General features: G+C 29.3%; 2 protein-coding genes across 2 annotated transcripts in view; one reads left to right on the forward strand and one right to left on the reverse strand.

The window, feature by feature from the left end:
- Positions 1-23,302, forward strand: part of TwdlG (TweedleG) — a 97,142-nt gene that overhangs the window by 15,646 nt on the left and 58,194 nt on the right. The window lies entirely within an intron of this gene.
- Positions 16,508-21,427, reverse strand: Or82a (Odorant receptor 82a). Its single transcript, XM_065508058.1, has 6 exons — positions 21,118-21,427; positions 20,757-20,940; positions 20,264-20,609; positions 17,843-17,947; positions 16,709-16,861; positions 16,508-16,558 (listed from the first exon to the last, which is right to left on the reverse strand). The coding sequence occupies exons 1-6, from the start codon at positions 21,425-21,427 to the stop codon at positions 16,508-16,510; spliced, it is 1,149 nt and encodes a 382-aa protein (XP_065364130.1).

Raw genomic sequence — 23,302 nt, forward strand, 5'->3', positions numbered from 1 at the left:
AAATCTGTCATATTTAAGTGTTTGGACGATTTTATAATAAAAAAATTTTATATCATACGTGACATGCAGTACGCGAACAAATTTGATCATATAGTTAAACAATATATATTCTGTAAATATATGTATACAAAATCTAAAAAATAAATAAAAAATTATATATTCGGTTTCAAGAAACAAGGTGATAATAATAGTAAAACAAAAATAGTCAAATTCATTTCATAGCCCGTTAGCATAATATATATTAATTAAATTAAAAAATTAAATATAGTCAATTTAAACTATAATTTTAGCCTTAAAATGTTGTAATAAACTGTAAATACCATCACAAAGTACAGTTTTAGTGTTTTTCAAATTCAGATCATCTTGAAAAAAGGTAGTTCCAAAAAAAGTTTTGATTTTGTTTTTTCAGTCGTGGTTGTCATTCTTGAGGAATTGCCCATATATCAGTTAATATTACAGCAATCACTTCTATTAATATATTTTTTTTTTTCAAACTGTGTTTTGGGAATTTTTGGGTATAAAAAATTAATTGTTGGGTATAAGACATGAAACAAATCAGGGAACCCTGACGCTGATTGTCAGTTCAAAAGTGATAACACTATCAGTTTTTGAACAAAAATTATGAATCTCGAAGAAATTAAACAAAAGCTTTTAATATTTCGAAAATTGTTTACAAATATTTCTAAAGTGTGAGTTATGAGTATACGCTACACGGTTGTAAAAGGAGAATTGTGTTTTGATCGTGATTTTGCAATAAAATTGAATTTAATTGCTAAAATATTAGGTTTATTCGATTACATTTCTACGCCATTTCCAATTGTATTCCAGAAGTTTCAAATTGTATTTCAGAAAATTCCAATTAAATTTCAGAACTATATTATTATATTTCAGAAATTTCCAATTACACTAGTTTACAAATCAAACATTTTTGTTTGCTCATGGAATGAAACTTATATTTTTGAGATGAGCTAAGGACGCTAGTTAATTGACCATTTTTTGTTTCTCACCTATACGTAAAAATTTTGAGATATATGTATGTATGGGTTTTTATTTTTCACCTGCCCTAAGTACTACTAATGCATACTATAGTGTACCGAATTGTAGTAATTAAGTATTTACATCGTTTTTGGGTACTCAACACTCTGGCGAAGCTACTAGATACTTTCAGAGTTGTATTCTTTTGACAAATTCCAAAAAAAATTAACGGGAAAAAAATAAATACTGTTTAAAAGTACATCTTTACTGTAGATAAACGTTAATAAATCGCTATTAAATACAAAACTCTAAAAACTATTTTAAAATGTCTTCTAGAAAGTGTAAAATAAACCCAGACCATTTTTGTTTTATTTGCGGAAAAATTATTCAGTCAAATCGAGGTTTTCCTATAACACAAACACTGCAAAATGCTTATTTACATTAAAAAATTTCGTAAAAGCTTTAGATAAGACAAAACCAGCATTTCAATATTTATGCAGCGTGTTCCCGAGTCTTTCTGAGGCTAAACTAAAAGAAGGGATATTTGTGGGTCCTCAAATAAGAAAAAATTTGGTTGATACCAAATTTGAGTGTCTATTAATCGATGTTGAAAAAGCAGCATGGAATTATTTTAAACTTGTTGTTCAAGAATTTTTGGCGAATAAGAAAAGTCAAAATTACAGAGATATTGCTGCGAATTTATTACATAATTTTGAACTGATGGGTGTAAATATGTCACTCAAAATTCACTTTTTACATTCTCATGTGGATTTTTCTTTTTTTGATTTATACAGCTTTGATAAATTGTAAAGCTATATGTATATGAATAAGACCTTTAATGAAATTTTAATACTTTACACAAATTTCTAACATATTTTTAAGCAAAATGTTTTGAAATAATAATATTCCAATTGCTATTTCTAAAACAAATTCGACAAAAAACTTTTTGTCGAGACAATATATTGCCCAATGGCTACAAAAAATACAACTTTTATTAGAAATTGTAATAATATGCATTTTAAAGTAAAATATACCAAAATATGCATTATCAATAAAATATGCAAAAATATGTACTAACAAATCGATGCCATTTTACTGCAAAATACATGATTCGGATAGATAATTAATCTACATGGTATTTGGAAGTTCGAGAACAACATGCATTTGCATATAAATCCGCCCCCTAGTGATCACTGATGCAAAAACCTTTAAAAAAGGTAAGATATCACAAAATTAAAATTTATAAATTCTGAAAATATCTAATTTCTTACATGATTTCTAGAAAATTCTAATAGTTTTCAGTTTGCCTTACACAATTGAATTTAAGATTTAATTTTCTTCTACCTCACAAGCATATATGAATATATTTTCTGCTACAGATTAGTATAAAAAACTATACTCCAACTGCACCACTAATAGTTTTTTTTATGAAATATGCTCCTTTTTTTAAGTATCCGGCACAAAAGCGCAAATATCCTCTGAAAAAAATACATGGAAGTAAAATAATCTGCATGCTTTAAGTCCATTTAGTGTGTTTTGTTTTACTGCTTTGTTTAATAGAAAAAATGGGGAGAAAAATGTGCAAAAATAGAGAAACAAAATCTTTTTAAAAGAAAAACAACATTACATTACGAAATGTTATCATGTTGCATACACAAACACATAAAATATAAATTCAAATATTAGGAGTATTCAATATATGTTGAAAAGTTAATAGTTATTATAGGTAAATAGAATTATTCGAAATTTTATTTAATTATTTGTTTAATCTTGTGAATAAATTCTAAGATTAAAAAATCTTGTATGGGGGCTAGGTGAAATAATGGACCGATTTCAGCCAGTTTCAAATAGGTCCTTGGGCCGAATAATATGTACCAAATATGATCGAAATATCTTCTGCGCGCAAGGTCAGTGACTCAGAAAGTGATTCGTATTCGTCGATCGGTATACTTTAAGGTGGGTGTTAGACTAATATTTTTGGGCGTTACAAACATCTGCGCAAACGCATTATATCGTCCCCACTATGGTGGTGTAGGGTATAAATAAGCACCTGTGTTTTACCATATAAATTGAAATTGATTCAGCTGTTTTCTGATACCGATTCAGATTCGGGAAAAACTAATAAAAATTTGAGAAAATTGTGACTTTAAAAAATCGATTTTGTGGGTGAGGTTTTTATTCGAAAATGACCCAAAAAAAATGTTATCGTAAATAATACAATATTAGGCATCGTGTGGTGCTAGGCCCAAAATTTGGTTATGCCCTAATATGCACATAACAAAATAGTATTCATTGAAACAATGAATCTCCTTTATGAAATATTCTACTTTTACATTAACGCTAAATTAAACAGTGTATTCAAGGAGAAATAAAGATCTCAAAAACCTAATAAAAATATAGATGCACACAAATCTATTCATTAAAGCTACTTATTAATTGCTTCCAAAAATGATCATTACATCAACTGAAAACACCAGATAAATGTTTGCCCTTAGGCGAACTGTAATAAAAATCGACTTAACGACTCAGCGAAATTCAGACCACAAATAAGCAAAAACTAAGGGATAGAAAAAAGTTCCTCAAGTTGTAATGAAAAATTCCCCATTAAAGGCTACTGACGACTACTGACGACTTAAAAACTAGTTTTTTATTAAAACGAATAATTCAAAACAACAATTTATCAGAAAGGGAAAAATAAGTATAATTACAGTCCTTTGAAGCAGGATATCTCAAAATTTGTGTCCTTAAAACAAAACAATCTAAGAAAATCTAACTTTGTCCGTCCGACTGTTGAAAACAGTATAAGCCCAACAGAAAGGAGCTCGCTGGATGAAATTTTTCACAAATACTTTCTGTTCATAATATTTGTTTAGTATTGCAAATATGTAATATCGGTCCATGATTTCACCTAGCCCCATTACAAATGTCCCCCCGGAATACTGTTTGAGCAGTCATAAATATGTTGATTATGCGGTCATCCTGATGAAATTGTGCACAGGATCAAAATTTCGAAAATCGGGCATTTTGAACCTTCAAAATTGTCATATAAAAATTAATATCGTGAAGAAATTGGACTTAAACCAGTTTTATATGAACCCAATTCTTTCTACCAACTTTTATGAGAATTGGTCCTTAATTGACCCCACTCCCCATATAACCCCTGTATCAGAAAAAAATATTAACATAAATTTCGACATATGAAAGTCATTTCAGGTTTTATGATATTAAGCACTCTATCAAATGCTGTACAGATGGCTAAAACTACAATCTTACTTGTTGTTTTTAATTTTAAAGTAGAAATTCGCTTGAGTAAAATGACAGTTAAACCGTAAGATATTTCCATTTTTATAGAAAATATAAATAAAAACTATATAGACATTGACAACAGTACGATAATAAATAAATGCAAAAGCTCTATGCTTGGAATCCTTGCCCTGCTAATTACAAAGATCGACTCAAAAATATATATGAAGGTTTTGGGGTATTTTTCGAAATCAGCTCATGGTCCCACTATTAGTTTTTATGTGTTGGCTTATAATTGGCGAAAAACTTTAGAATGATTTGTGGAAAGATCATTTGCTGAAAAAAATCTGTGGGCCAAGTTTTAACAAATTTGGAATAGATAAAGTCCGATGTCCGAGTTTCCTTTCAGTAATTATTTGTTTAAAACAACAATATTTTAAATAATACAAACTAAAACTAATGCTGTACTCAAAACACTGTAAATACTTGTACAAAAATTGTATGAATTTTCTCTTTTATTTTATTTTTTATTTTTTTTTTTTACTTGCATAACAACATTTTCTATGTGCACTTCTTCTATGCTCAGCAATAAAGTGCCGAAAAAATCTATAATTTTCCCAAAAGTAAAGTGTTATATACCATTTACTTACAATGCGGCTCAGTGCACTTTATGCACATACAGCCATGAAAGTACAGCACTACAACTATATTAGTGGAAGCAAAATAAATATATGTATGTGGAAAATTTATAAAACAAAAAACTTAAAAAACATTTTATTCATAAAGTGGTGGGTGGTGGCATACGCCACCAGTGAGAGGAAAAAATATAAAATACAAGATATTTGCAATTTTATTAAGCAAACATTTTTTTCCAAAAATTTTGCAGGAATAACATCAAAACAATTTAATAAACAATATTAAAGGTTCAATATTGCTACAGAAAATGGAGAAAACTATGCCAAAAAGCAAAAATATTTGTTGAAATTTGTATAAAAATAGTTTATTATTAATATTTAATTTATTTCAATGAATTTTTAAGTTAGTTTAACTTTTTTTGTTGTGTGATGAAAATATCCAATGGAGACATTAGGTTTTAATTACTATTAGAGGTAATGGCCTAATAAGATATTGAGTATTAGTAAAAAGAAAAAATTATTAAAAATAGGTTTTAAGAAAATAAAAATAAAAACGTTTTGTATCTGCCCAATCACTCAACTAATGTTCACTTATTATACATTTTTGTTTGTTTTAAAAGAATAATGTTTTCTACCGAGTATTTTCTTTTATAGATCTGATTTCTAATACTTAAAATTTCCTTCACCTTTTACCAAAACTTTTAAGCGGTTTAAACCATGATAACTTCCGAAAGTAATTTTTTTCTGACACATGCCACTGTATTAAGTAGTGCTAATGACATTTCTTATTATTTCGGTAATAGTCGGACATATAAGTAAATTACACAGTGATACAAAAGTGAACGAAAAAAATATACATGGGTTTTTATCTAGTAAGTAATTCTGTTTTGTTTGAGTCCATAGAGTACGGAAATAGCTTTAGTTTTTCTCGATCAATTTGCCTTTGCGAAATTAAGGTAATCTTAAAGTAGTAGAAAAAAACTATTTCACAATCAACTTAGAACGTGAAGAAATTGATTTTTTTTAAATCAATTTCAATTGGCGTAGCATAATTAATAAAATTTATGAAAATTGTTGTTGTAACTTCGGTAACGGTAACCAACATTTAATAAAACTATAGTATACCGTTGGGAAGTTGTAAAGTTAATAAAGACCGAAAATAATCTGTATTTTCTGAATGAAATGGCATTTAAAGCATTATCCGAACAGTCAGGAAAAGTCATATTGAGATTTTCAAAGAAATTTTTTTAATGCAAAAAAATCAATAGTAAAAATTGACTACCAAGATTGTGCATAAAGTCTAGATTCACCTCCTGTCTGCCGATATGCAGCTTTCTATTAATCTGTAATTGAGATCCACAATTAGTAAATTTGTACTGATGCAATTAGCAAATGTCGTTCGTTGGTAATTGCATCAGTAGAGAACGCCGGACCAATTTAGACAAATTTTTTTTTAAAATGTTCGTCATAGCCCAGCTTAGTTTTTTACGGAATGAAAAATTTATCACGCCCACTTTTTTCGATTTATCTAAAATCGGAAAACGGCTACATCGATTTGTCTAATTTTTTGTTTAAATGGTCATAGTAATCCAATTTATGTTTATACTGAAAGAAAAATTGACCTCGCCAAATTTTACTATTTAAATACGCCGATTTAACTAATTTTTTTAAATGTTCTCAATACAAAAGTTTTTACATAAATAAAAATTGTTTATGTCCACTAATACGCCCAATTATTAAATACATCTGCAAAATTTATCTGTCTGTGATCAATCATATTGATTACTTATATAAAAACTCACAATAGCTTAAATCGATAATAACTTGGCCAATAAGCGTTGAATCAAGAAAAGGATCTCGATCTGTGATCACTCATAGTTCTGACCAAAAATTGATTTTTCTATAAAAACTCAAAATATCTTAATTCGCTAATAACTTGGCCAATAAACGTTTAATCAAGAAAAGGAGCTCGATCTGTGATCACTCATATTTCTGACCAAAAATGGATTTTTTATATAAAAGCTCAAAATATCTAACTTCGTTAATAACTTGGCCCATAAGCATTGAATCAAGAAAAGGAGCTCGATCTTATATCTGACCAAAAATCGCTTTTTTATATAAAAACTCAAAATATCTAAATTCGCTAATAGCTTGGCCAATAAGTGTTTAATCAAGAAAAGGAGGTCGATCTGTGATCACTCATATTTCTGAACGAAAATCGATTTTTTATATAAAAACTCAAAATATCTAAATTGGCTAATAACTTGGCCAATAAGCGTTTAATCAAGAAAATGAGCTCGATCTGTGATCACTCATATCTCTGACCAAAAATCGATTTTTTATATAAAAACTCAAAATATATAAATTCGCTAATAACTTGGCCAAAAATCGGTTTTTTATATAAAAACTCAAAATATCTAAATTTGCTAATAACTTGGCCAATAAGCGTTTAATCAAGAAAAGGAGTTCGATCTGTGATCAGTCATTTTTCAGAGCAAAATTCGATTACTTATATAAAAACTCAAAATATGTACATTGATTTACATGTATTCTGTTGTTGCAAGACTTAGGTTTTTGACAACAAAGGTTCTTTGTCTCTCAGTAGCGCTTCTATATATATTTTATTCTATGTCCTATATGAATAAAAATTAACATTCAATAATACGTTTTTTATTATTTTTAAAAATGTTTACCCTTTTCAAACTGCTTCTCACAAATTCACATATCGAACACAAGCATTTTTTTAACTTGGACAGGACAACGTCTGTCGGGTCAGCTAGTTAAGGAATAAATCTTCAATCGCCAATTTTTATAAAAACATCTTACTGTCGTAAAAATCAACCAAAGTCCAAATTTGGAAATAAGTTGGAAAAACGGCAAAATTTTGACAAAAATTATGCGAAATTGTTATTAATATTTCTCAACAGTTTTTTATAAAAGATGTAACTTCTGGTTGTGAAAAATAATTTAAAAATTGTCTCTAATTTTAAATTGTGTTTTTGACCAAAAATTTTAAAGTAATAATAATAATAAGGGAAGACAGAGAAGACAAACGGCTGTTGAAATTAGAAAATTAATAATTCAGTATTATTACAGCAAAAAATCGCTACGAAGAATATTGGAAATAGTAGACACAAGTCGATCAACTGTCTATTATATTATAAAAAGATATAAAACTGAAAAAAGGATTGAAAAGAAGCCGAAAATTGCTAACAACAAAATTTTTTGTATGTGAGTGACGAGCAATATATAATACGCCAGGTCAAAAAGAACCAATTTTTAAGTGCACTGAAAGTCGCCGAAATTGCTGGAAAATGTTTAGGTAACAAATGTTGCGTTGAAACGATAAGAAACAACCTCCATAGCGATGATTAGAATGGAAGAATAGCAAAAGTTAAATATCTCATTAACACAAGAAATAAAAAAATAAAGTTAGAGTTCGTCCAAAAACACCAATTTAAGTATTTTTCATTTTGGAAAAATTGCCCTTTTCACTGATGAAAGCAAATTCTATTTGTTTGGTTCAGATGGTAGACCCTATATATGGGGAAGATCAAATGAGGAGCTACTAGCTAAAAATATGAATCCAATGGTTAAGCACGATGGTGGGTCAGTAATGGTTCGGGAATCATTCTCAGCCTCTGGACTTGGTGTATATCAGTTTATTGAGGGTACCGTGAATCAGCACATGTATCTCAATATATTAAAAGAAAGTTAAGTTTTTATTTTCTTTTAAATTAGTTATAAAATGAAGTAATAAAATATAAATTATTTTATTTTTTAAGGTTTTTTTATTTAATGTTATATGACAGTTAAAATTTTTTTCTAAATTGTTCGAGTTTTGCTTGGAGCTAATACTATTTCTTTATATAATTCAAAAACCAAATGGCATCCCACTGTAATGTACTACGGTTTTTATAGCCATGCTGTTTCAATCTTATCTAATTGTCCGGAGCAAAACAAAGTTCTAAACTAATCCGACTTTTTGAACTATGTTTATTCTTTTGTCATAAAAAACACTATAATAATAACTAACTGTGTACTGAAATATCATCAAGCTGAAATATCATCATTCCATAGATCAAATTTCAAAGCATACCACACTGTGGTAAATCACAAATCTAGCTGGACAAAATTAAAAAATAAATGTCTGGCAACATTCCTTCTGATCATTTAATGAGCTTCTCAATACAATAGGGAACTGTAATTCATGTTTTTTTTTTTTTTGGTTTTTAGCTCCGATTAGGAAAAACTAAGCTTTAAAGTCAGTTGTTGTCAACAGGTACATTAAGATTTCAATGAGAAGTGTATTTTTTGTGTGACTTTGGTTTATGATTAAAAAGGCTACGGTGATTTTATTGTCAACATTTTTTTATATTATTATTAAGCTCTATTTCAAGGAAATATGCAACAATTTTCATTTAATTATTTCCATTGTAACTATTAAAAATAACTATTTTTTGTGATGCATTAAACACATTCAAGACAGCAGGCTACCAACTTCAATCTGTCAAAAATAAAATGCACACGTTTATATGGAGACGATTATTTTAACGACAGCACAGCTACACGGCCACACGACTACTCATGCCGATGTAGCCGAATTAGGCTAATTTCTATTTTTGTCAACTACAAAACAGAAATAGTGTTGCTAATATAATAAAAAAATGTAAATCAAATTAGTGCTTAAAAAAATATATTTTTTTACTTAATTAAGAGAAGTTTCTGATAACCATATTGAAATAAATTAATAACAAGTACATAATTGATTATAACCATATATATATTTTTACTCAAAATAATTGTTTCAATCTTAATTACTTTGGAATTTTGTACGGTTATTTTTTATTAAAGTAGCTGTCGTCTTTAAAATAATTCAGTAGCTGACACACGACTACAACTGTAACCAGCAGAATTTGTGTTCGTGTAGTCGTGTAGCCTATTGTCTTGAATGTGTTTAATGCATGAGAAGATCATAAATTGGAAAAAATTAAATATTTCCTTTTTTCAAGTAGAGTTAAAGCTGTTTATTTCGGATAGTTCCGGTGTAAAACTATATTTGAGTTAATCTTTCAGGTGTTCACTTTAAGGTAAACATCTTGCGCATTCTTGCGACCGCCATAAATTTTTTCACTTTTCCAGTATGACTTCTACTTTTTCACGAAAGAAAATTTTTGAAGAAGGGGTAAAAACTCCCAAAATACATTGCGAAAAAGAAAGTTGTTTTTTTATAATCGTTTATATATTTGAACTCATTTTTAATATGATTCATAAGTGAGAAGTGAACCCAACGTGATTTATTAATTTTGTCCAGTTAGATTTGCGATCTACCACACTGTGCATAGCTAAAATAATAAAAAATATCAATATTTAAAAAAGAAGTACACATCAAACTCTAATACATTAATTAGTATTCTAGATTAATAAAAATGTCCCAAAATTTATGGAGGATTTGAATTTTTTGCTTTGGCGAATCAAGCAAAGTATTTCCAAATTGAGTTTTTAAATGGTTTTTGCACAATTGGAGCAATAATGGGAGAACAACGCGGTTTCATTGTAAAGCAACATTTCAAAAGTAATGAAAGTTAAGTTAATGGAAATTAATGAAATCATCCTAAGCAATGATCAGAATTGGACTTGTAGATCGTGCACTAGATTTAATCTTATTTGTTAATTGAAGTCGAACTGTTCTGCAAACAAACATAAAACTACCCGTACAGATTAGGAGATAATTCAACGTTACTACACTAAATTCAGTCACATTTATGCAAGTGACTATGGAAAGTTTCTACAAAAGTTTGCGTATGTACCAGCATAACAAAAGAAAGAGATTTTGTAATCACATCATAAACAATTTGATCAAATACTTGCAACATAAGTTATTTTAACATACAAAAAGCTTTTATTATACCCTACACCACCATAGTGGGGAGGTTATTATGCGTTTGTGCAGATGTTTGTAACGCCCAAAAATATTAGTCTAACACCCACCTTAAAGTATACCGATCGATTTAGAATCACTTTCTGAGTCGATTAAACTGTGTATGTCCGTCAGTCTGGTTGGCTGGCTTTCTGGCTATAAATGTAAAACTTGTGCGCAGAGTACAGGTCGCAATTTTGAAGATATTTCGATCAAATTTGATACATATTATTCTTTCGGCCCAATTACTAAGCCTATTGACACTGGCTGAAATCGGTCTATTATTTCACCTAGCCCCCATACAAATGTCCTTCCAAAATTGGACTTTATCGGTCATAAATGTTTAATTTATAAATGTATCTCCACAAATGGCGCTCCAAATAAATTTTATATATACAAAATTCATGTCACCAAATTTTGTTACGATCGGTCCATAATTAGTCATAGCTCCCATATAGACCCGCTTCCGAAAATCACTTTAACGTGCTCAAATCGCTTAAAAATGTTGGTATACTTACAAAATTCAACATAGTAAACTTTCATATAGACATAAATCACACCATACTTTCTTACTTGTTTTATTTACTACTGAAAATATATTTGGGTGATTCAAACGGTCTGCTATTAGGTCAAACAAAAAAAGTGTTATTTTATGACAAAACAATGAACATAGTTCAAAATGTCTTATTAGTTATGGAGCTTTTTCGTTTCAAACACAACAAAAATTTGTTTAAACTGTCATAATATATTAGGATATTATGACAATATGACTTAATAGCAGACCGTTTGAATCCACCAATTGTATATTTTTCTTTATTATTTATCCTTTCACATCTAGAAAACTATAACAAAAATTAAATACTTGCGATAAAAGGATACAACAGTAATCTTTTTTTTTCAATTTTCCATTATATTTTTCACTATTCATTCAGGCTTTCATTCATTCACCTTAACATTATTTTCTAATGTGATGAAAAAACCCTTTCTTATGCATTATGGGTGGAAGGTGTAACTGTTCAGGTGCTATAATTTGGAGATATTTAAAGAAAGAAAATCTTTATATATAAAAATTAAAGGGTGTGTGTATGTTTGTAAATTTCTGAAATTTTCACAGTGTCTTCCTTTGTAACTGGAAGTGAAAATTTTTTAATAAAGCTGAATACAAATATGAAATATGAAATAAAGACGGGTTGGAGTGTCATCTCCCATACTAAGTAATTTTAGAATCTCTGAAAAACTGTAATTGCGAGAGTCATAAAACTTTGTGTAAATTAGTTTGATGTCAATGACTGCTGCTAAGCTAAAAATAAAAGGGATCGGTGAGCGTGTCTCCTCCTTTACTAAGTAATTATTTATACTCGTGATTTTTGAAAATTTCAAGATAATTTTTTTTACACTATCGATGACGTAAAATTACCAAAAATGTCCGGTATTAATTTAATTTTTTATAAAATCCTTTAACCGACTTTTTTATTTTACAACTATTGGCTTAGCGAATCTCACCGGGTTAAGCTAGAACAAAATAAATATACAAACTTACACATATGGGCAATTCCACGATAATGACTACCTCGACTGAAAACCCAAAAACCCTTGAAACTTTTTTCCAGATGATTTGAATAGGAGAAAACACTAATGTGTAAGTATTTAGAGATTATACAACATTTTAGTGGCAAAAATAATAGTTTAAACTGACTATATTCAATTTTTTAATTTAATTGACATGTTTTAGGCTAAAATTTCGGTTAAAGCTAAGCCCCAAATTAGCATAAAGTATGAAATGAATTTGACTCTGATTGTTTATTTGCTATTATAAAATTGTTTATTGAAACCGAGTGTATATTTTCTACACATTTCTTTAGTTTTTGTATACATATATTTACAGAATATATATTGTTTGATTATAAGAGAAACACCTGTCACGTACGGTATATCATGTACGATATTAAATTTTATTTATTACAAAATCATCCAGAGATTGTTTTTATTTAAATATGACGTATTGTAAAGGAAAACTATTTGGTTTAGTGTAAGAAATTAAAACAAAACATAACGCCTCTCACGATTCGAAAATTTTCGCATATTTCTACATGTACCTCAAAATTACTTCCATTCTATGTCACGTACGATATACCCTTATTTCGCTCGATATTTTGGACAACAAGGTTTCGAAAGAACTTTTTATTATTTTAAAATATAGTTCCCTCTGAATGGAACCGAATTATTTTGCAGATACTCTTTTTTTTGCAAAATCTAATCCACTCTATAGGCGTACAAATATTACATACAATGATATGGAATGAATGATGAATGTAAGTATTCATAAAAATTCTTCATATTTTCTTGTTTTTGTTATACGAAAAACACTAAATCTGGGCAAAAAATAAAATAAAGAAATAGGCTTACGAGTAGGCATGCATGAGAAAAGTTTTCCACATCTCTCTTTTTTTTTTTGTTAGTCTGATTATCGTTTTAATGAGGTGCTTAACTTAGAATTTACTACGTTAAGTTTCCTTGAGTGTTGGTAACCTTTCATTGTACGTATTGACAAAAAAAGAATAAAAAAGGATTTGTGAGTATTGAATGGAAGTGCTTTAGATAATAAGGGATAAAACAGTCTGTCAAGCATGTTTAGATTTTATGTAATAAACAAATTTTGTTAAGTGAAAATGTGTATATTATTATATACAAAATAGAAGACTTGAAAGGTGTGCTGTTTTAAAAGGAGCCAAATTCTCAGCAGTTCTTGGTGACTGTCTCGAGTTAGTGATTTTACCTATCACTAGTTACATGAGTAGTTACGCGACTTTCTATAAGGGATACATTGACTACTTAACTGCTGGGTTTAGATAAAATATATAAATAAAATGGTATTAATCTATCTTGCCACATCTTTATTTGCAATGACACTTTTTGTATTTATAATGAATAACAATGAAATTGTATAAGGCTTAGTAGACATAATTTTTATATAACAGTGTTATTGTTATATTATCTAGATTACATTTAAGGATATGTCAATTCCATGAATTGGGTGAAAATAAGTAAAAAGAGCTACTATTTGAGAATTGTATACAATACTGAAATATAGTACATATACAATAACATTTTAACCTTAAAATTTATAAACTCACTCATACAAAAGCGTATATAAATGGCTGAGATATAAGCGATTGACGGGTTTTTTAAAAAACACAGTTTCCAAAAAAAAAACGTAAAATTAAAAGCCGCAGTTTCGGTTTGCTAAATATACTTACCTAGTAATCCAGAAAGTAATATTGCAGTTAAGGGATAACTACTTATTTATTGACTGAACGCTAGTTATTTTTGTTCTCGATTTGAAAAAATGCATGGGCCTCGCTTACAAATGTACTTACAATCAGTTCAGACATAAGTAGCTACCCATAAGGCAATTGTATACATAAGCACTTATTTATGTAATTACTAGGGTATTCATTCGAGTAAAGATCTATCGATTTATTCGAACAATTTAAAAATTACCATTTTCGGATATCGAATAATTCGAAAAATTTTATTTAGAATAATCGAATAAAACGAATAAATGTACATATCTATATATTTAAATTTATTTAATTGCTTAAAATTTTTTCATAATTCCAAATTTAAATAAGCAGTCATTATTTAAAATTTTGTATTTTTTCTGAAATTCGGCAAATAACTAATCATAAAGGGCGTCTTTTGATCACTGTAGATGAGTTGTCTGATAGCTCCTTCTATAAATATATAAATATTACTGCAAGAAGTTACAATTCTAAAAATAAGTCTTTCAAAAAGTTTAATTTACGACTTGAATCAATGAAAATAAATGGGACGGAATAAAATATTTGTAATTCCGTAAAAAAGGCTGAATGATTTTAGAATTGATTTCGAAATAGAAATTTTACGGTCTAAACATGACGGGGCGGCCATGATTTAAACATATTCAGGCGAAATATTAGCTGAATTAATAATCTATTTAAAATAGTTATTTTTCAACATAAAAATAAAAGTCCGCTCGAAAATCTTAAAAAAACAGTTTTAAATAGCCGTCATAAAAACAACTCATTTGAGTAGTTTTATTTTTTCCGTCATAAAAAAACTTATTTGAGGACTTTTATTTCTTCCTCAAATGAGTTTTCTTTCTGACGGAAAAAATAAAAGTCCTCAAATAATTTTTTTATGACTGTTATTTAAAACTCCTTTTTTATAATTAACTGTTAACTGTGGTGTTGAGATAATTTTTTTTTATCACCATAGATTCTGAAATAGCACGTCAATACGAATCTATTGGTATATACTTTATATGTCTTCGTTGACTCTAAAATATAGATTTTTGATTTCAAATTTCCTGGATAACCGTTATTTACGGTCCCTGATTTTCCAACGACGCATTAGGTTCATCCAAGAAACGATGAGTATTTCTATTTGCGTTTGCAAAGTTCACCGAATTAAAATCCGAACTCATCCGAAAGGTGTTTGCAAACATTGCACAAAATTACAATAATCACGATTGGCTGAGCAAACGTGCTATATTGGCTGCGAAAAACATTGATGTCGACGAATTGAATTTTAAGATTCAAATCTAAATTGAAATTGTTGACGTACAAATCGGTGGATTCCATTACTTCCCAAGATGATGTCGTCAACTATACAATCGAGTTATTAAAAAACTCACAATCTCTAAATTCGCTAATAACTTGGCCAATAAGCGTTTAATCAAGAAAAGGAACACGATCTGTGATCACTCATATTTCTGACCAAAATTCGATTTTTTATATAAAAGCTCAAAATATCTAAATTCGCTAATAACTTGGCCAATAAGCGTTTAATCACGAAAAGGAGCTGAAGCTGTGATCACTCATATTTCTGACCAAAAATCGATTTTTTTATATAAAAACTTTAAATATCTAAATTCGCTAATAATTTGGCCAATAAGCATTTAATCAAGAAAAAGAGCTCGATCTGTGATCACTCATATTTATAAAAATAGCTTTTTTATATAAAAACTTTCAATATCTAAATTCACTAATAACTTGGCCAATAAGCGTTTAATCAAGAAAAAGAGCGCGTTATATTCATGGCGATTGGTTCATAATTGGTAATTTCACACTTATAAGGCCCACTTCCACCTCCTAAAATTTCTAATGAAAAAATATTGAAATTTTAATTTTATGCTCATATACGCAAGTAGTGACCGACTACACATTCTTACTTGTTTCTTTTTTTTACAAATACAGATTGTTTCCTGCTAAGGTCAAATGCATTTAATATTTGAGTTGGGACAATTTTATCATAACTTAAAATGTTTGTCTTATGAACTTTCTCCCTGCCTTTTCTTTTCCATATAAAAAATCTCTCACTGGATCTCCTTTTTCAGATAAGCAAACCAAGAGCATGGGTCCTTTTTGTTACTGCTTTTCTGTACTATCATGATCCTTTGTTACTACTCTGCTTGCTAACTTGATTAAAATTCTTATCGTTGGTAATTTTAAATTAATATTTCTACTTTGAATATATGGTGCATAATTTTATTATTACATTAACGACATCTTTGGTTAAATATATGTAGTAATAAATAGAAAAGCTTTAAAAGCTTTGTTTTGCTTATCAGCCACTTTATAACACTGCTACTCATATAAACACAATCAAACACTTGAATTTCAACAGCAGCGTTTCCACGAACAAAAACAAATTTCAATAAAACAGCAGCTTTTTACAAACAATAGATTGTTGGCTACTCAATAGACTGTATAAGCGTTATATACGAGAGGGCAGCTTTTAAAATCTAAACGAAATGAGAAGAAGAAAAAAACACATTAGAAATTATGCCACATTTATGAGCAATAAACTCAACTACAATAAAAACTCAAGACAAAGAAGTAAAACAAAATTAAAAAAAAGAACCAAACAAAACAAAAATCTATGTACTAATTACCGCCATAAAATTGGCCAAAGATGCCTCATAAAAACCGGCTTTAATAATTGCTTCACGTTGCGAGCGTAACATCAACAACACCAACATGCGACGATGTGCTGGCTTCAAATTATACCAATTTGATAGTTGTACTGAAATACCAACCATGAGACTCTAGTTTGTGAGAAGAAAAGAAAGAAAAACAGAAGGAAAGTTATAAATACTTGTATTTTTGTATGTGTAGCTACAACGGGAGAAATGTATTCATTCTTCAATAAATCTTAACATCAACTACGGAAATTATATTTGTGTGGGAAAACGGAAATGATGTGTAAGAAGGAAATAGGGGGGTCGTTTTATAGTTCTGACATGTTTCAATAATTCTGAAAGAATGTAAATAATTTAGCAAAGAGACAGACATTTAATGGCGACATTATTGAGTTTCTTTATGGGAAAGAAGGCTTATAAGCGAATCATCTCGATCTTCAGAATAAAGCGAAATATATTTTCTATAATAACCTAGAACTTGCTCCCATACAATGTAAAATAGTTTTTTAATTTGCCGTTTGGTTTTCATGAGAGAATTGTGAGAAGTTGAAAAAATATGGAAGTTCAGGCTGTAGGCAGTATATAAGACGTTCTCCATCCTCTGCTTGTCAAACACAGTACACTGTGATTTCCTGGTGGTACTGCTATTAACATGTTTGCAACTGCATATTTATATTGGTCCTCAACTTCGTCCTTTAAATAAAAAATATTTCTAATAACTATACTTATCTCTTTGTCACCAAAAAATTTCTTCCCACGTCATCCATCCTTTATTTATTTTAACGGCAAAAATTTCTTGTGAAATTTACGACAAAATTTTTACCCCATAAATGTTCAATTCAATATTGTTTTACAAGATTTTGGCAGGAAATTTTTTTTTTAATCTCAAATGTAAATCGAAAAATCCATAGTACCGAGCTTTATAAACATAATTTTTGGATTCTGAGATACAAAATCTGTGGCAAAAAGCCACACAATTATTTAAGCTAGATGTGAATTTGGAAACTTTGGTTATTTTACTGCCATTATCTTAAATTACAAACTATAAATCTTATCTAAACATCAATATAGCTTAAATTTATTTTAAATTCATTCATCAAATCTTACCTCTAATTTTAAAATCTCACCACCATAACAATATATAAAGAGTTGAAGCAAAATTGAAGTTAAAAATGTACAATTTATAATTAATACCAAAATTGTATCCATATGCTGAAAATAAATTTTAAAAAATCTGGTTAAAAAATGATTTGAAAATATTTGCATTGACAGGCAAACTATAAAGTTTTCTAAAAAAAAATCTAGGTCCATAAATTATTTACGAAGTTCTAAAAGTGCATTCAGATGAAATCATATCCACTATGCGATTAACCTGATCGGTTATTAACATATAAACAAAAGGAATGTCAAACAAGTAAGAAAGTATGGTCGGTCTTGACCTAAGTAACTGAGCATAAATATTTTTCTTTTAAAATATCATACCATATAATACGCTACACTAAGTAAAAGAGCAAAAACATTTTTCATTTAAAATTTCAATAATTCATATTAGTGAGTGATTTTTGGAAGTGGGCCTTATATGAAAGCTATGACCAATTATAGACCTATCACCATGAAATTAAGTCATGTGATTTATGTCTATGTGAAAGTTATTTGTGTTTAATTTTGTGTGTATACCAACATTTTTAAGAAATTTATGCACGTTAAAGTGATTTTCAGAAGCGAATCTATATGGAAGCTATGACTAATTATGGACCGATCGTTTCAAAATTTGGTGACATGAATTTCGTATATATAAAACTTATTTGGAGAGAAATTTGTAGAGATACATTTATAAATTAAACATTTATGACAGATGAAGTACAATTTCGGGAGGACATGTGTATGGGGGATAGGTGAAATAATATACCGATTTCAGGCAGTTTCAATTGATTTGGTACTTGGACTGAAAGAATTATATGGATTAAATTTGATCTAAATATCTTCAAAATTGCGACCTGTACATTGCGCACAAGGATTCAGAAAGTAATTCTAAGTCGATCGGTATACTTTAAGGTGAGTGTTAGACCAATATTTTTGGGCTTTACAAATATCTGCACAAACGCATTATACCCTCTCCACTATGGTAGTGTATGGTATAAAAAGTTCATAGAATTGATAAAATAACGACCACCGATTCATGTGAATTTTGTATAAAAACATTAGTCTGATTCACCCGATTTGGTTAAATTTATATTTTCTCTAACGCCCTATCGTTCTAGAATTTTATAAGGACCTAGAATGTAAATACTTTTGTGGGTTATTGCTTTTGGTGTCGGTAATAACTTCTGTCGATTTATATCGAGTTTTCTCAGAGGTCGCACTATACGAGTTGTTATAGATGGAATTTCATCAAACGAGTTCAAGATGTGTGTGTTTCACTGTTCTACCGATACTACAATGGTATGTGCTCTGCTGAAATTAGGGAACTTGTTCCCGAAACCCGTATTTTTTTACGCAACACACGCTCTTCGGCAAGGGCACATCAATTTGTTGTCGACTGGACAGTAGATCGCACAACACATTACAGGAAAACTCGTTCTTTAGCCGTACTGTCCGTATGTGGAATAAGCTTACTCCTGAAGTCTTTCCTTTCACTTTCTATATAGAAATATTCAAATCAAATGTCCACAAACACTACTCCCTCTATCCTCCCTCCCATAACCTATTTTCCTAGTTCCAACACAATGCTTTGCATGAATAGGGGTCATCCTCTGAGTGCCCCCAAATATGGAGGCTAGTAGAAATCATGGACAGATTCATACTATTTTCATATGCTTTTATTATAGAAATTAATATAAAAAAAGCAAAAATAAAATGAAAAATATAAATTTTTGGATGTTATCTCACATTTTGGTTCATAACTCTATTTATCCTTGATCAATTTGGACCATTTTTAATAATTTTCTGATCAGAAAAGAATATTTTGGGAAAATTTCATCACCATACTTCATTTACTCTACATCGCCTTAGAATTTTACTTTTTTGTTCTACGTCCAATATTTCGATATGTTACAAAGGGAATGACATAATTAATTTAACAAAATTGCTCTCGTTACACATATATGGAATAAATAAGAACAACATATTCTCATGAATTAGGATTTTCACAACAGACCTAGGTTTTTGTTCTCAGTTGCCTAAGTAGATGTCATATATAATACATATGTTGTTGGACATCACTATTTCATCTTGGGAAATAATTTCGGTTATTAAAAGCCAACATGTTACGAGGAGGATACTTAATATGGCTCTTTTAGATATCACGAGGCTTTGATGAGCTATTTTAATAAAATACGAATGGACTGACATAGTTAACTCTTCATCGGCAGTACTTTTAAGGCTGGCTGCCGATTCGAAATTGACAAAAGTTATTGGTAGTTATTTATACTTCGCAGGGTCCCAAATGACAAAAAAAAATTACAAACGTCACCATGGTGTAAGACTATAACAAATTAATTGTAAGTTAATGCAACCATCAAAACTTACCGTCACCAATTGATATACAATCACACACACTTGCAACGATGTCATCAGAAATTGACCAAACACTATGGGACTATAAATATCGCGTAGTTCATTATACAAACTTAATATCAAATTGTGATATTCTATATAAGACTTTAGATCGCTGTGTAATTCTTCGTCAGATTTCACAAATTTATTATCTTCAATCGATTTTTGCAGTATTTTCAAGTGTGACACCAAGTTAATGGCAAACGAAACAAAAAGGCCATCTGTTGCCACAGCATACATGACGACAGCGAGAGTTACCAGACCAGTATAGATGTAGGCAAATTCGTAACCTGGAAAGGACTCAAAATCAAAGGCAAATCTGGAAAAATTTAAATTTAAAAGTATTAAAAATAAAACTAAAAAAGTACATTTAAGAACCTATCAACGATATCTGTGAACTTTTGACAAAACCACTTAAGATGTTTTTTCCAAACTCTGCAGATATGAAAAATTATTAATTTCTTACCTCATTGGCATCGGTAAGTCCAATACTAGCTTTGTCTTATAAATTTGTGACCAGACTATCTTTAGTACTGGAGCCATCATAAAATACATGCCAGTGCTGCAAACAGACATCCAGTAAAGCTTCACCATCATAAAAGCATTACGATTGGCTGTTTCCAAGATTTTTTTAGCAGCTGTATCTTTCGCTAGCCAAAAAAAAAAACAAAGAGTAAGTAAAGAGACACTTTTATTAATTTACGAAACATTAAAAGCCTAATATTAAATAATTTACAAAAACACTTACTCTCTTAATTATAATATTTGAACTAGTTAATGTATTTATGTAAGAATAAGTGAAAAATCAAATAAATATATGTACTTACATTCATGATACATATTTTCCAACTTTGTCATTAACGCTACAAAACGCCATTTGTAGCTAAGGAATGTTGTGATTTTTATAACAGTCAGAATGTTGGTGAAACAAATGCTTAAACTTGCCGTTGCCAATTCCAAGTTGTCAATATAATAAATGGCATAATTTATCATGGGCCATTGGGCCGACATGACCAACATTAGGACACCAAAATATACAATGTTGCGCCATTTCCTTAACAACACCGATTTATCACGTACAAAATGATGACCCATTATACGCAGGCACTGTCTTTGTCTACCAAATAAGTCAATCATTTGGAATAGATGAAATTACCAAAAAATAAAACAGATTTTTGTTTGTTTTTCTTTTGGACGTTAAAACAACAGTTCTTGGCCAAGTTAAGTATAAGACAATTAACGGCAGAGAAAATAAATAAGTTAAGATGAAATTCTTAAGAGCTCAAAGTTATTTGAAGTTGTTTGTCTGTTGGACGGTCTGATAGTGTTTGGCAGGCAACATTTTTGAATGAATTATTGTCAACATGAATGGGTGGGTATTGTTTTGCATTCTATTGAAAATAGTCAATCCTTTTCTTTTCTTTGGTTTGTTTATGTTAAGGTTGATAATAATGGGTTATTGTTTATATTAATTACTGACACTGATGTTAGAGGAAAAGCAAGTACGTGGGTTAAATTTATAATTATTTAAAATATTTATTATGGGTGTGATGGTAAAATTTTTGTTTGTAGTAAGTAAAATACATCTCTTACTGCCTTGATATAATTTATTAAAAAATTATATAATATTTCATATTGTATTTAATTTAAAAATCATATTTTTTAGAAAAATTTTAAAGAAAATATGTTGAATGTCTTTATTCATATATTATAGAATATTATTACTAACCCCCAGTAACACGAAGGCTGGTTATGTGTTAACTAATAGTTATACTGACATTTTTCATACAAAAATAATTTTAACCGACAGTATATCTATTAGTTAAGGCATAACCAGGCTTCCTGTTAATGGGGGTAAAAAATCAAAAACGATATTTTTTTATTTTATATATGGGAAATTTCATGCCAAGTGAACCAACTTTTGAAATCGATGTATTCCGATCGGGATGAAATTTACACCAAGGTTAGTTCTACTGGATAGTATCTTAGACAACAAGATCGTTCGAGAACTCTCTGAGTTAGAGGGGGTCAAAATTTGACATTATCTTATTACCTATTGTTCTTAGCAAAATGTGTCCCAAATAGTTTAGATAGCTATTCTTTCAGATAGCAGTCTTTCGAAAAAAAATATTTACAAAAAAAAAATAAAATTTAATATTTTTTTTTTCGAAATCAAAAACTTTTTTGACTTTTTTTTTCAAAATGGGCCTTTTTTTCTTTTTCTTTTTATGAAATTTACATCAAGGTTAGACCTTTTGGCACAAGATCGGTCCAGAACTCTCTGAGTTAGAGGGGGTCAAAATTTGACATTTTGGCCAAACATGTGATTTTTCTCATCCATGTAACTTATTACCTATTGTTCTTAGCAAAATGTGTTCCAAATAGTTTAGATAGCTATTTCTTCAATCTTTGGAAAAAAAATATTAAAAAAAAAATAAAAAAATTTTAATATTTTTTTTCCGAAATCAAAAACTTTTTTGACTTTTTTTAAATGGGCCCCTTTTTTTCTTAAAATAAAGCTTAGATATTTTCCTTGAATACCTATTTGGTCGCTTAGTGGCATGCGAGTGGGATATCTATCAAAATAAATATTTTGTAAGTCAAAACATACAATTTTTTTGCATCGGAAACATAGATTTCAAAAGTTGGTTCACTTGACATGAAATGCCCCATATATTTTTTACATATGGACATTTTTGATAATATAATTTTTCGGAGCCTATTGAAACTGGCAGAAATCGGCCCATTATTTCACCTAGCCCCCATACAAATTTCATCCCGAAATTGGACTTTATCAGTCATAAATGTTTAATTTATATAGGTATCATCACAAATTTTGCTCCAAATAAGTTTTATATATAGGAAATCCATGTCACCAAATTGTATTGTGATCGGTCCATAATTAGGCATAGCTCCCATATAAGACCCGCTTCTGAAAATCACAGACATGAATCACACGACCTAATTTCATGTTAATCGGGCCATAATTGGTCATTATTTCCGAAAATCACT

This window comes from Calliphora vicina, chromosome 1, assembly GCF_958450345.1.
Source record: "Calliphora vicina chromosome 1, idCalVici1.1, whole genome shotgun sequence".
NCBI classification, from domain to species: Eukaryota; Metazoa; Arthropoda; class Insecta; order Diptera; family Calliphoridae; genus Calliphora; species Calliphora vicina.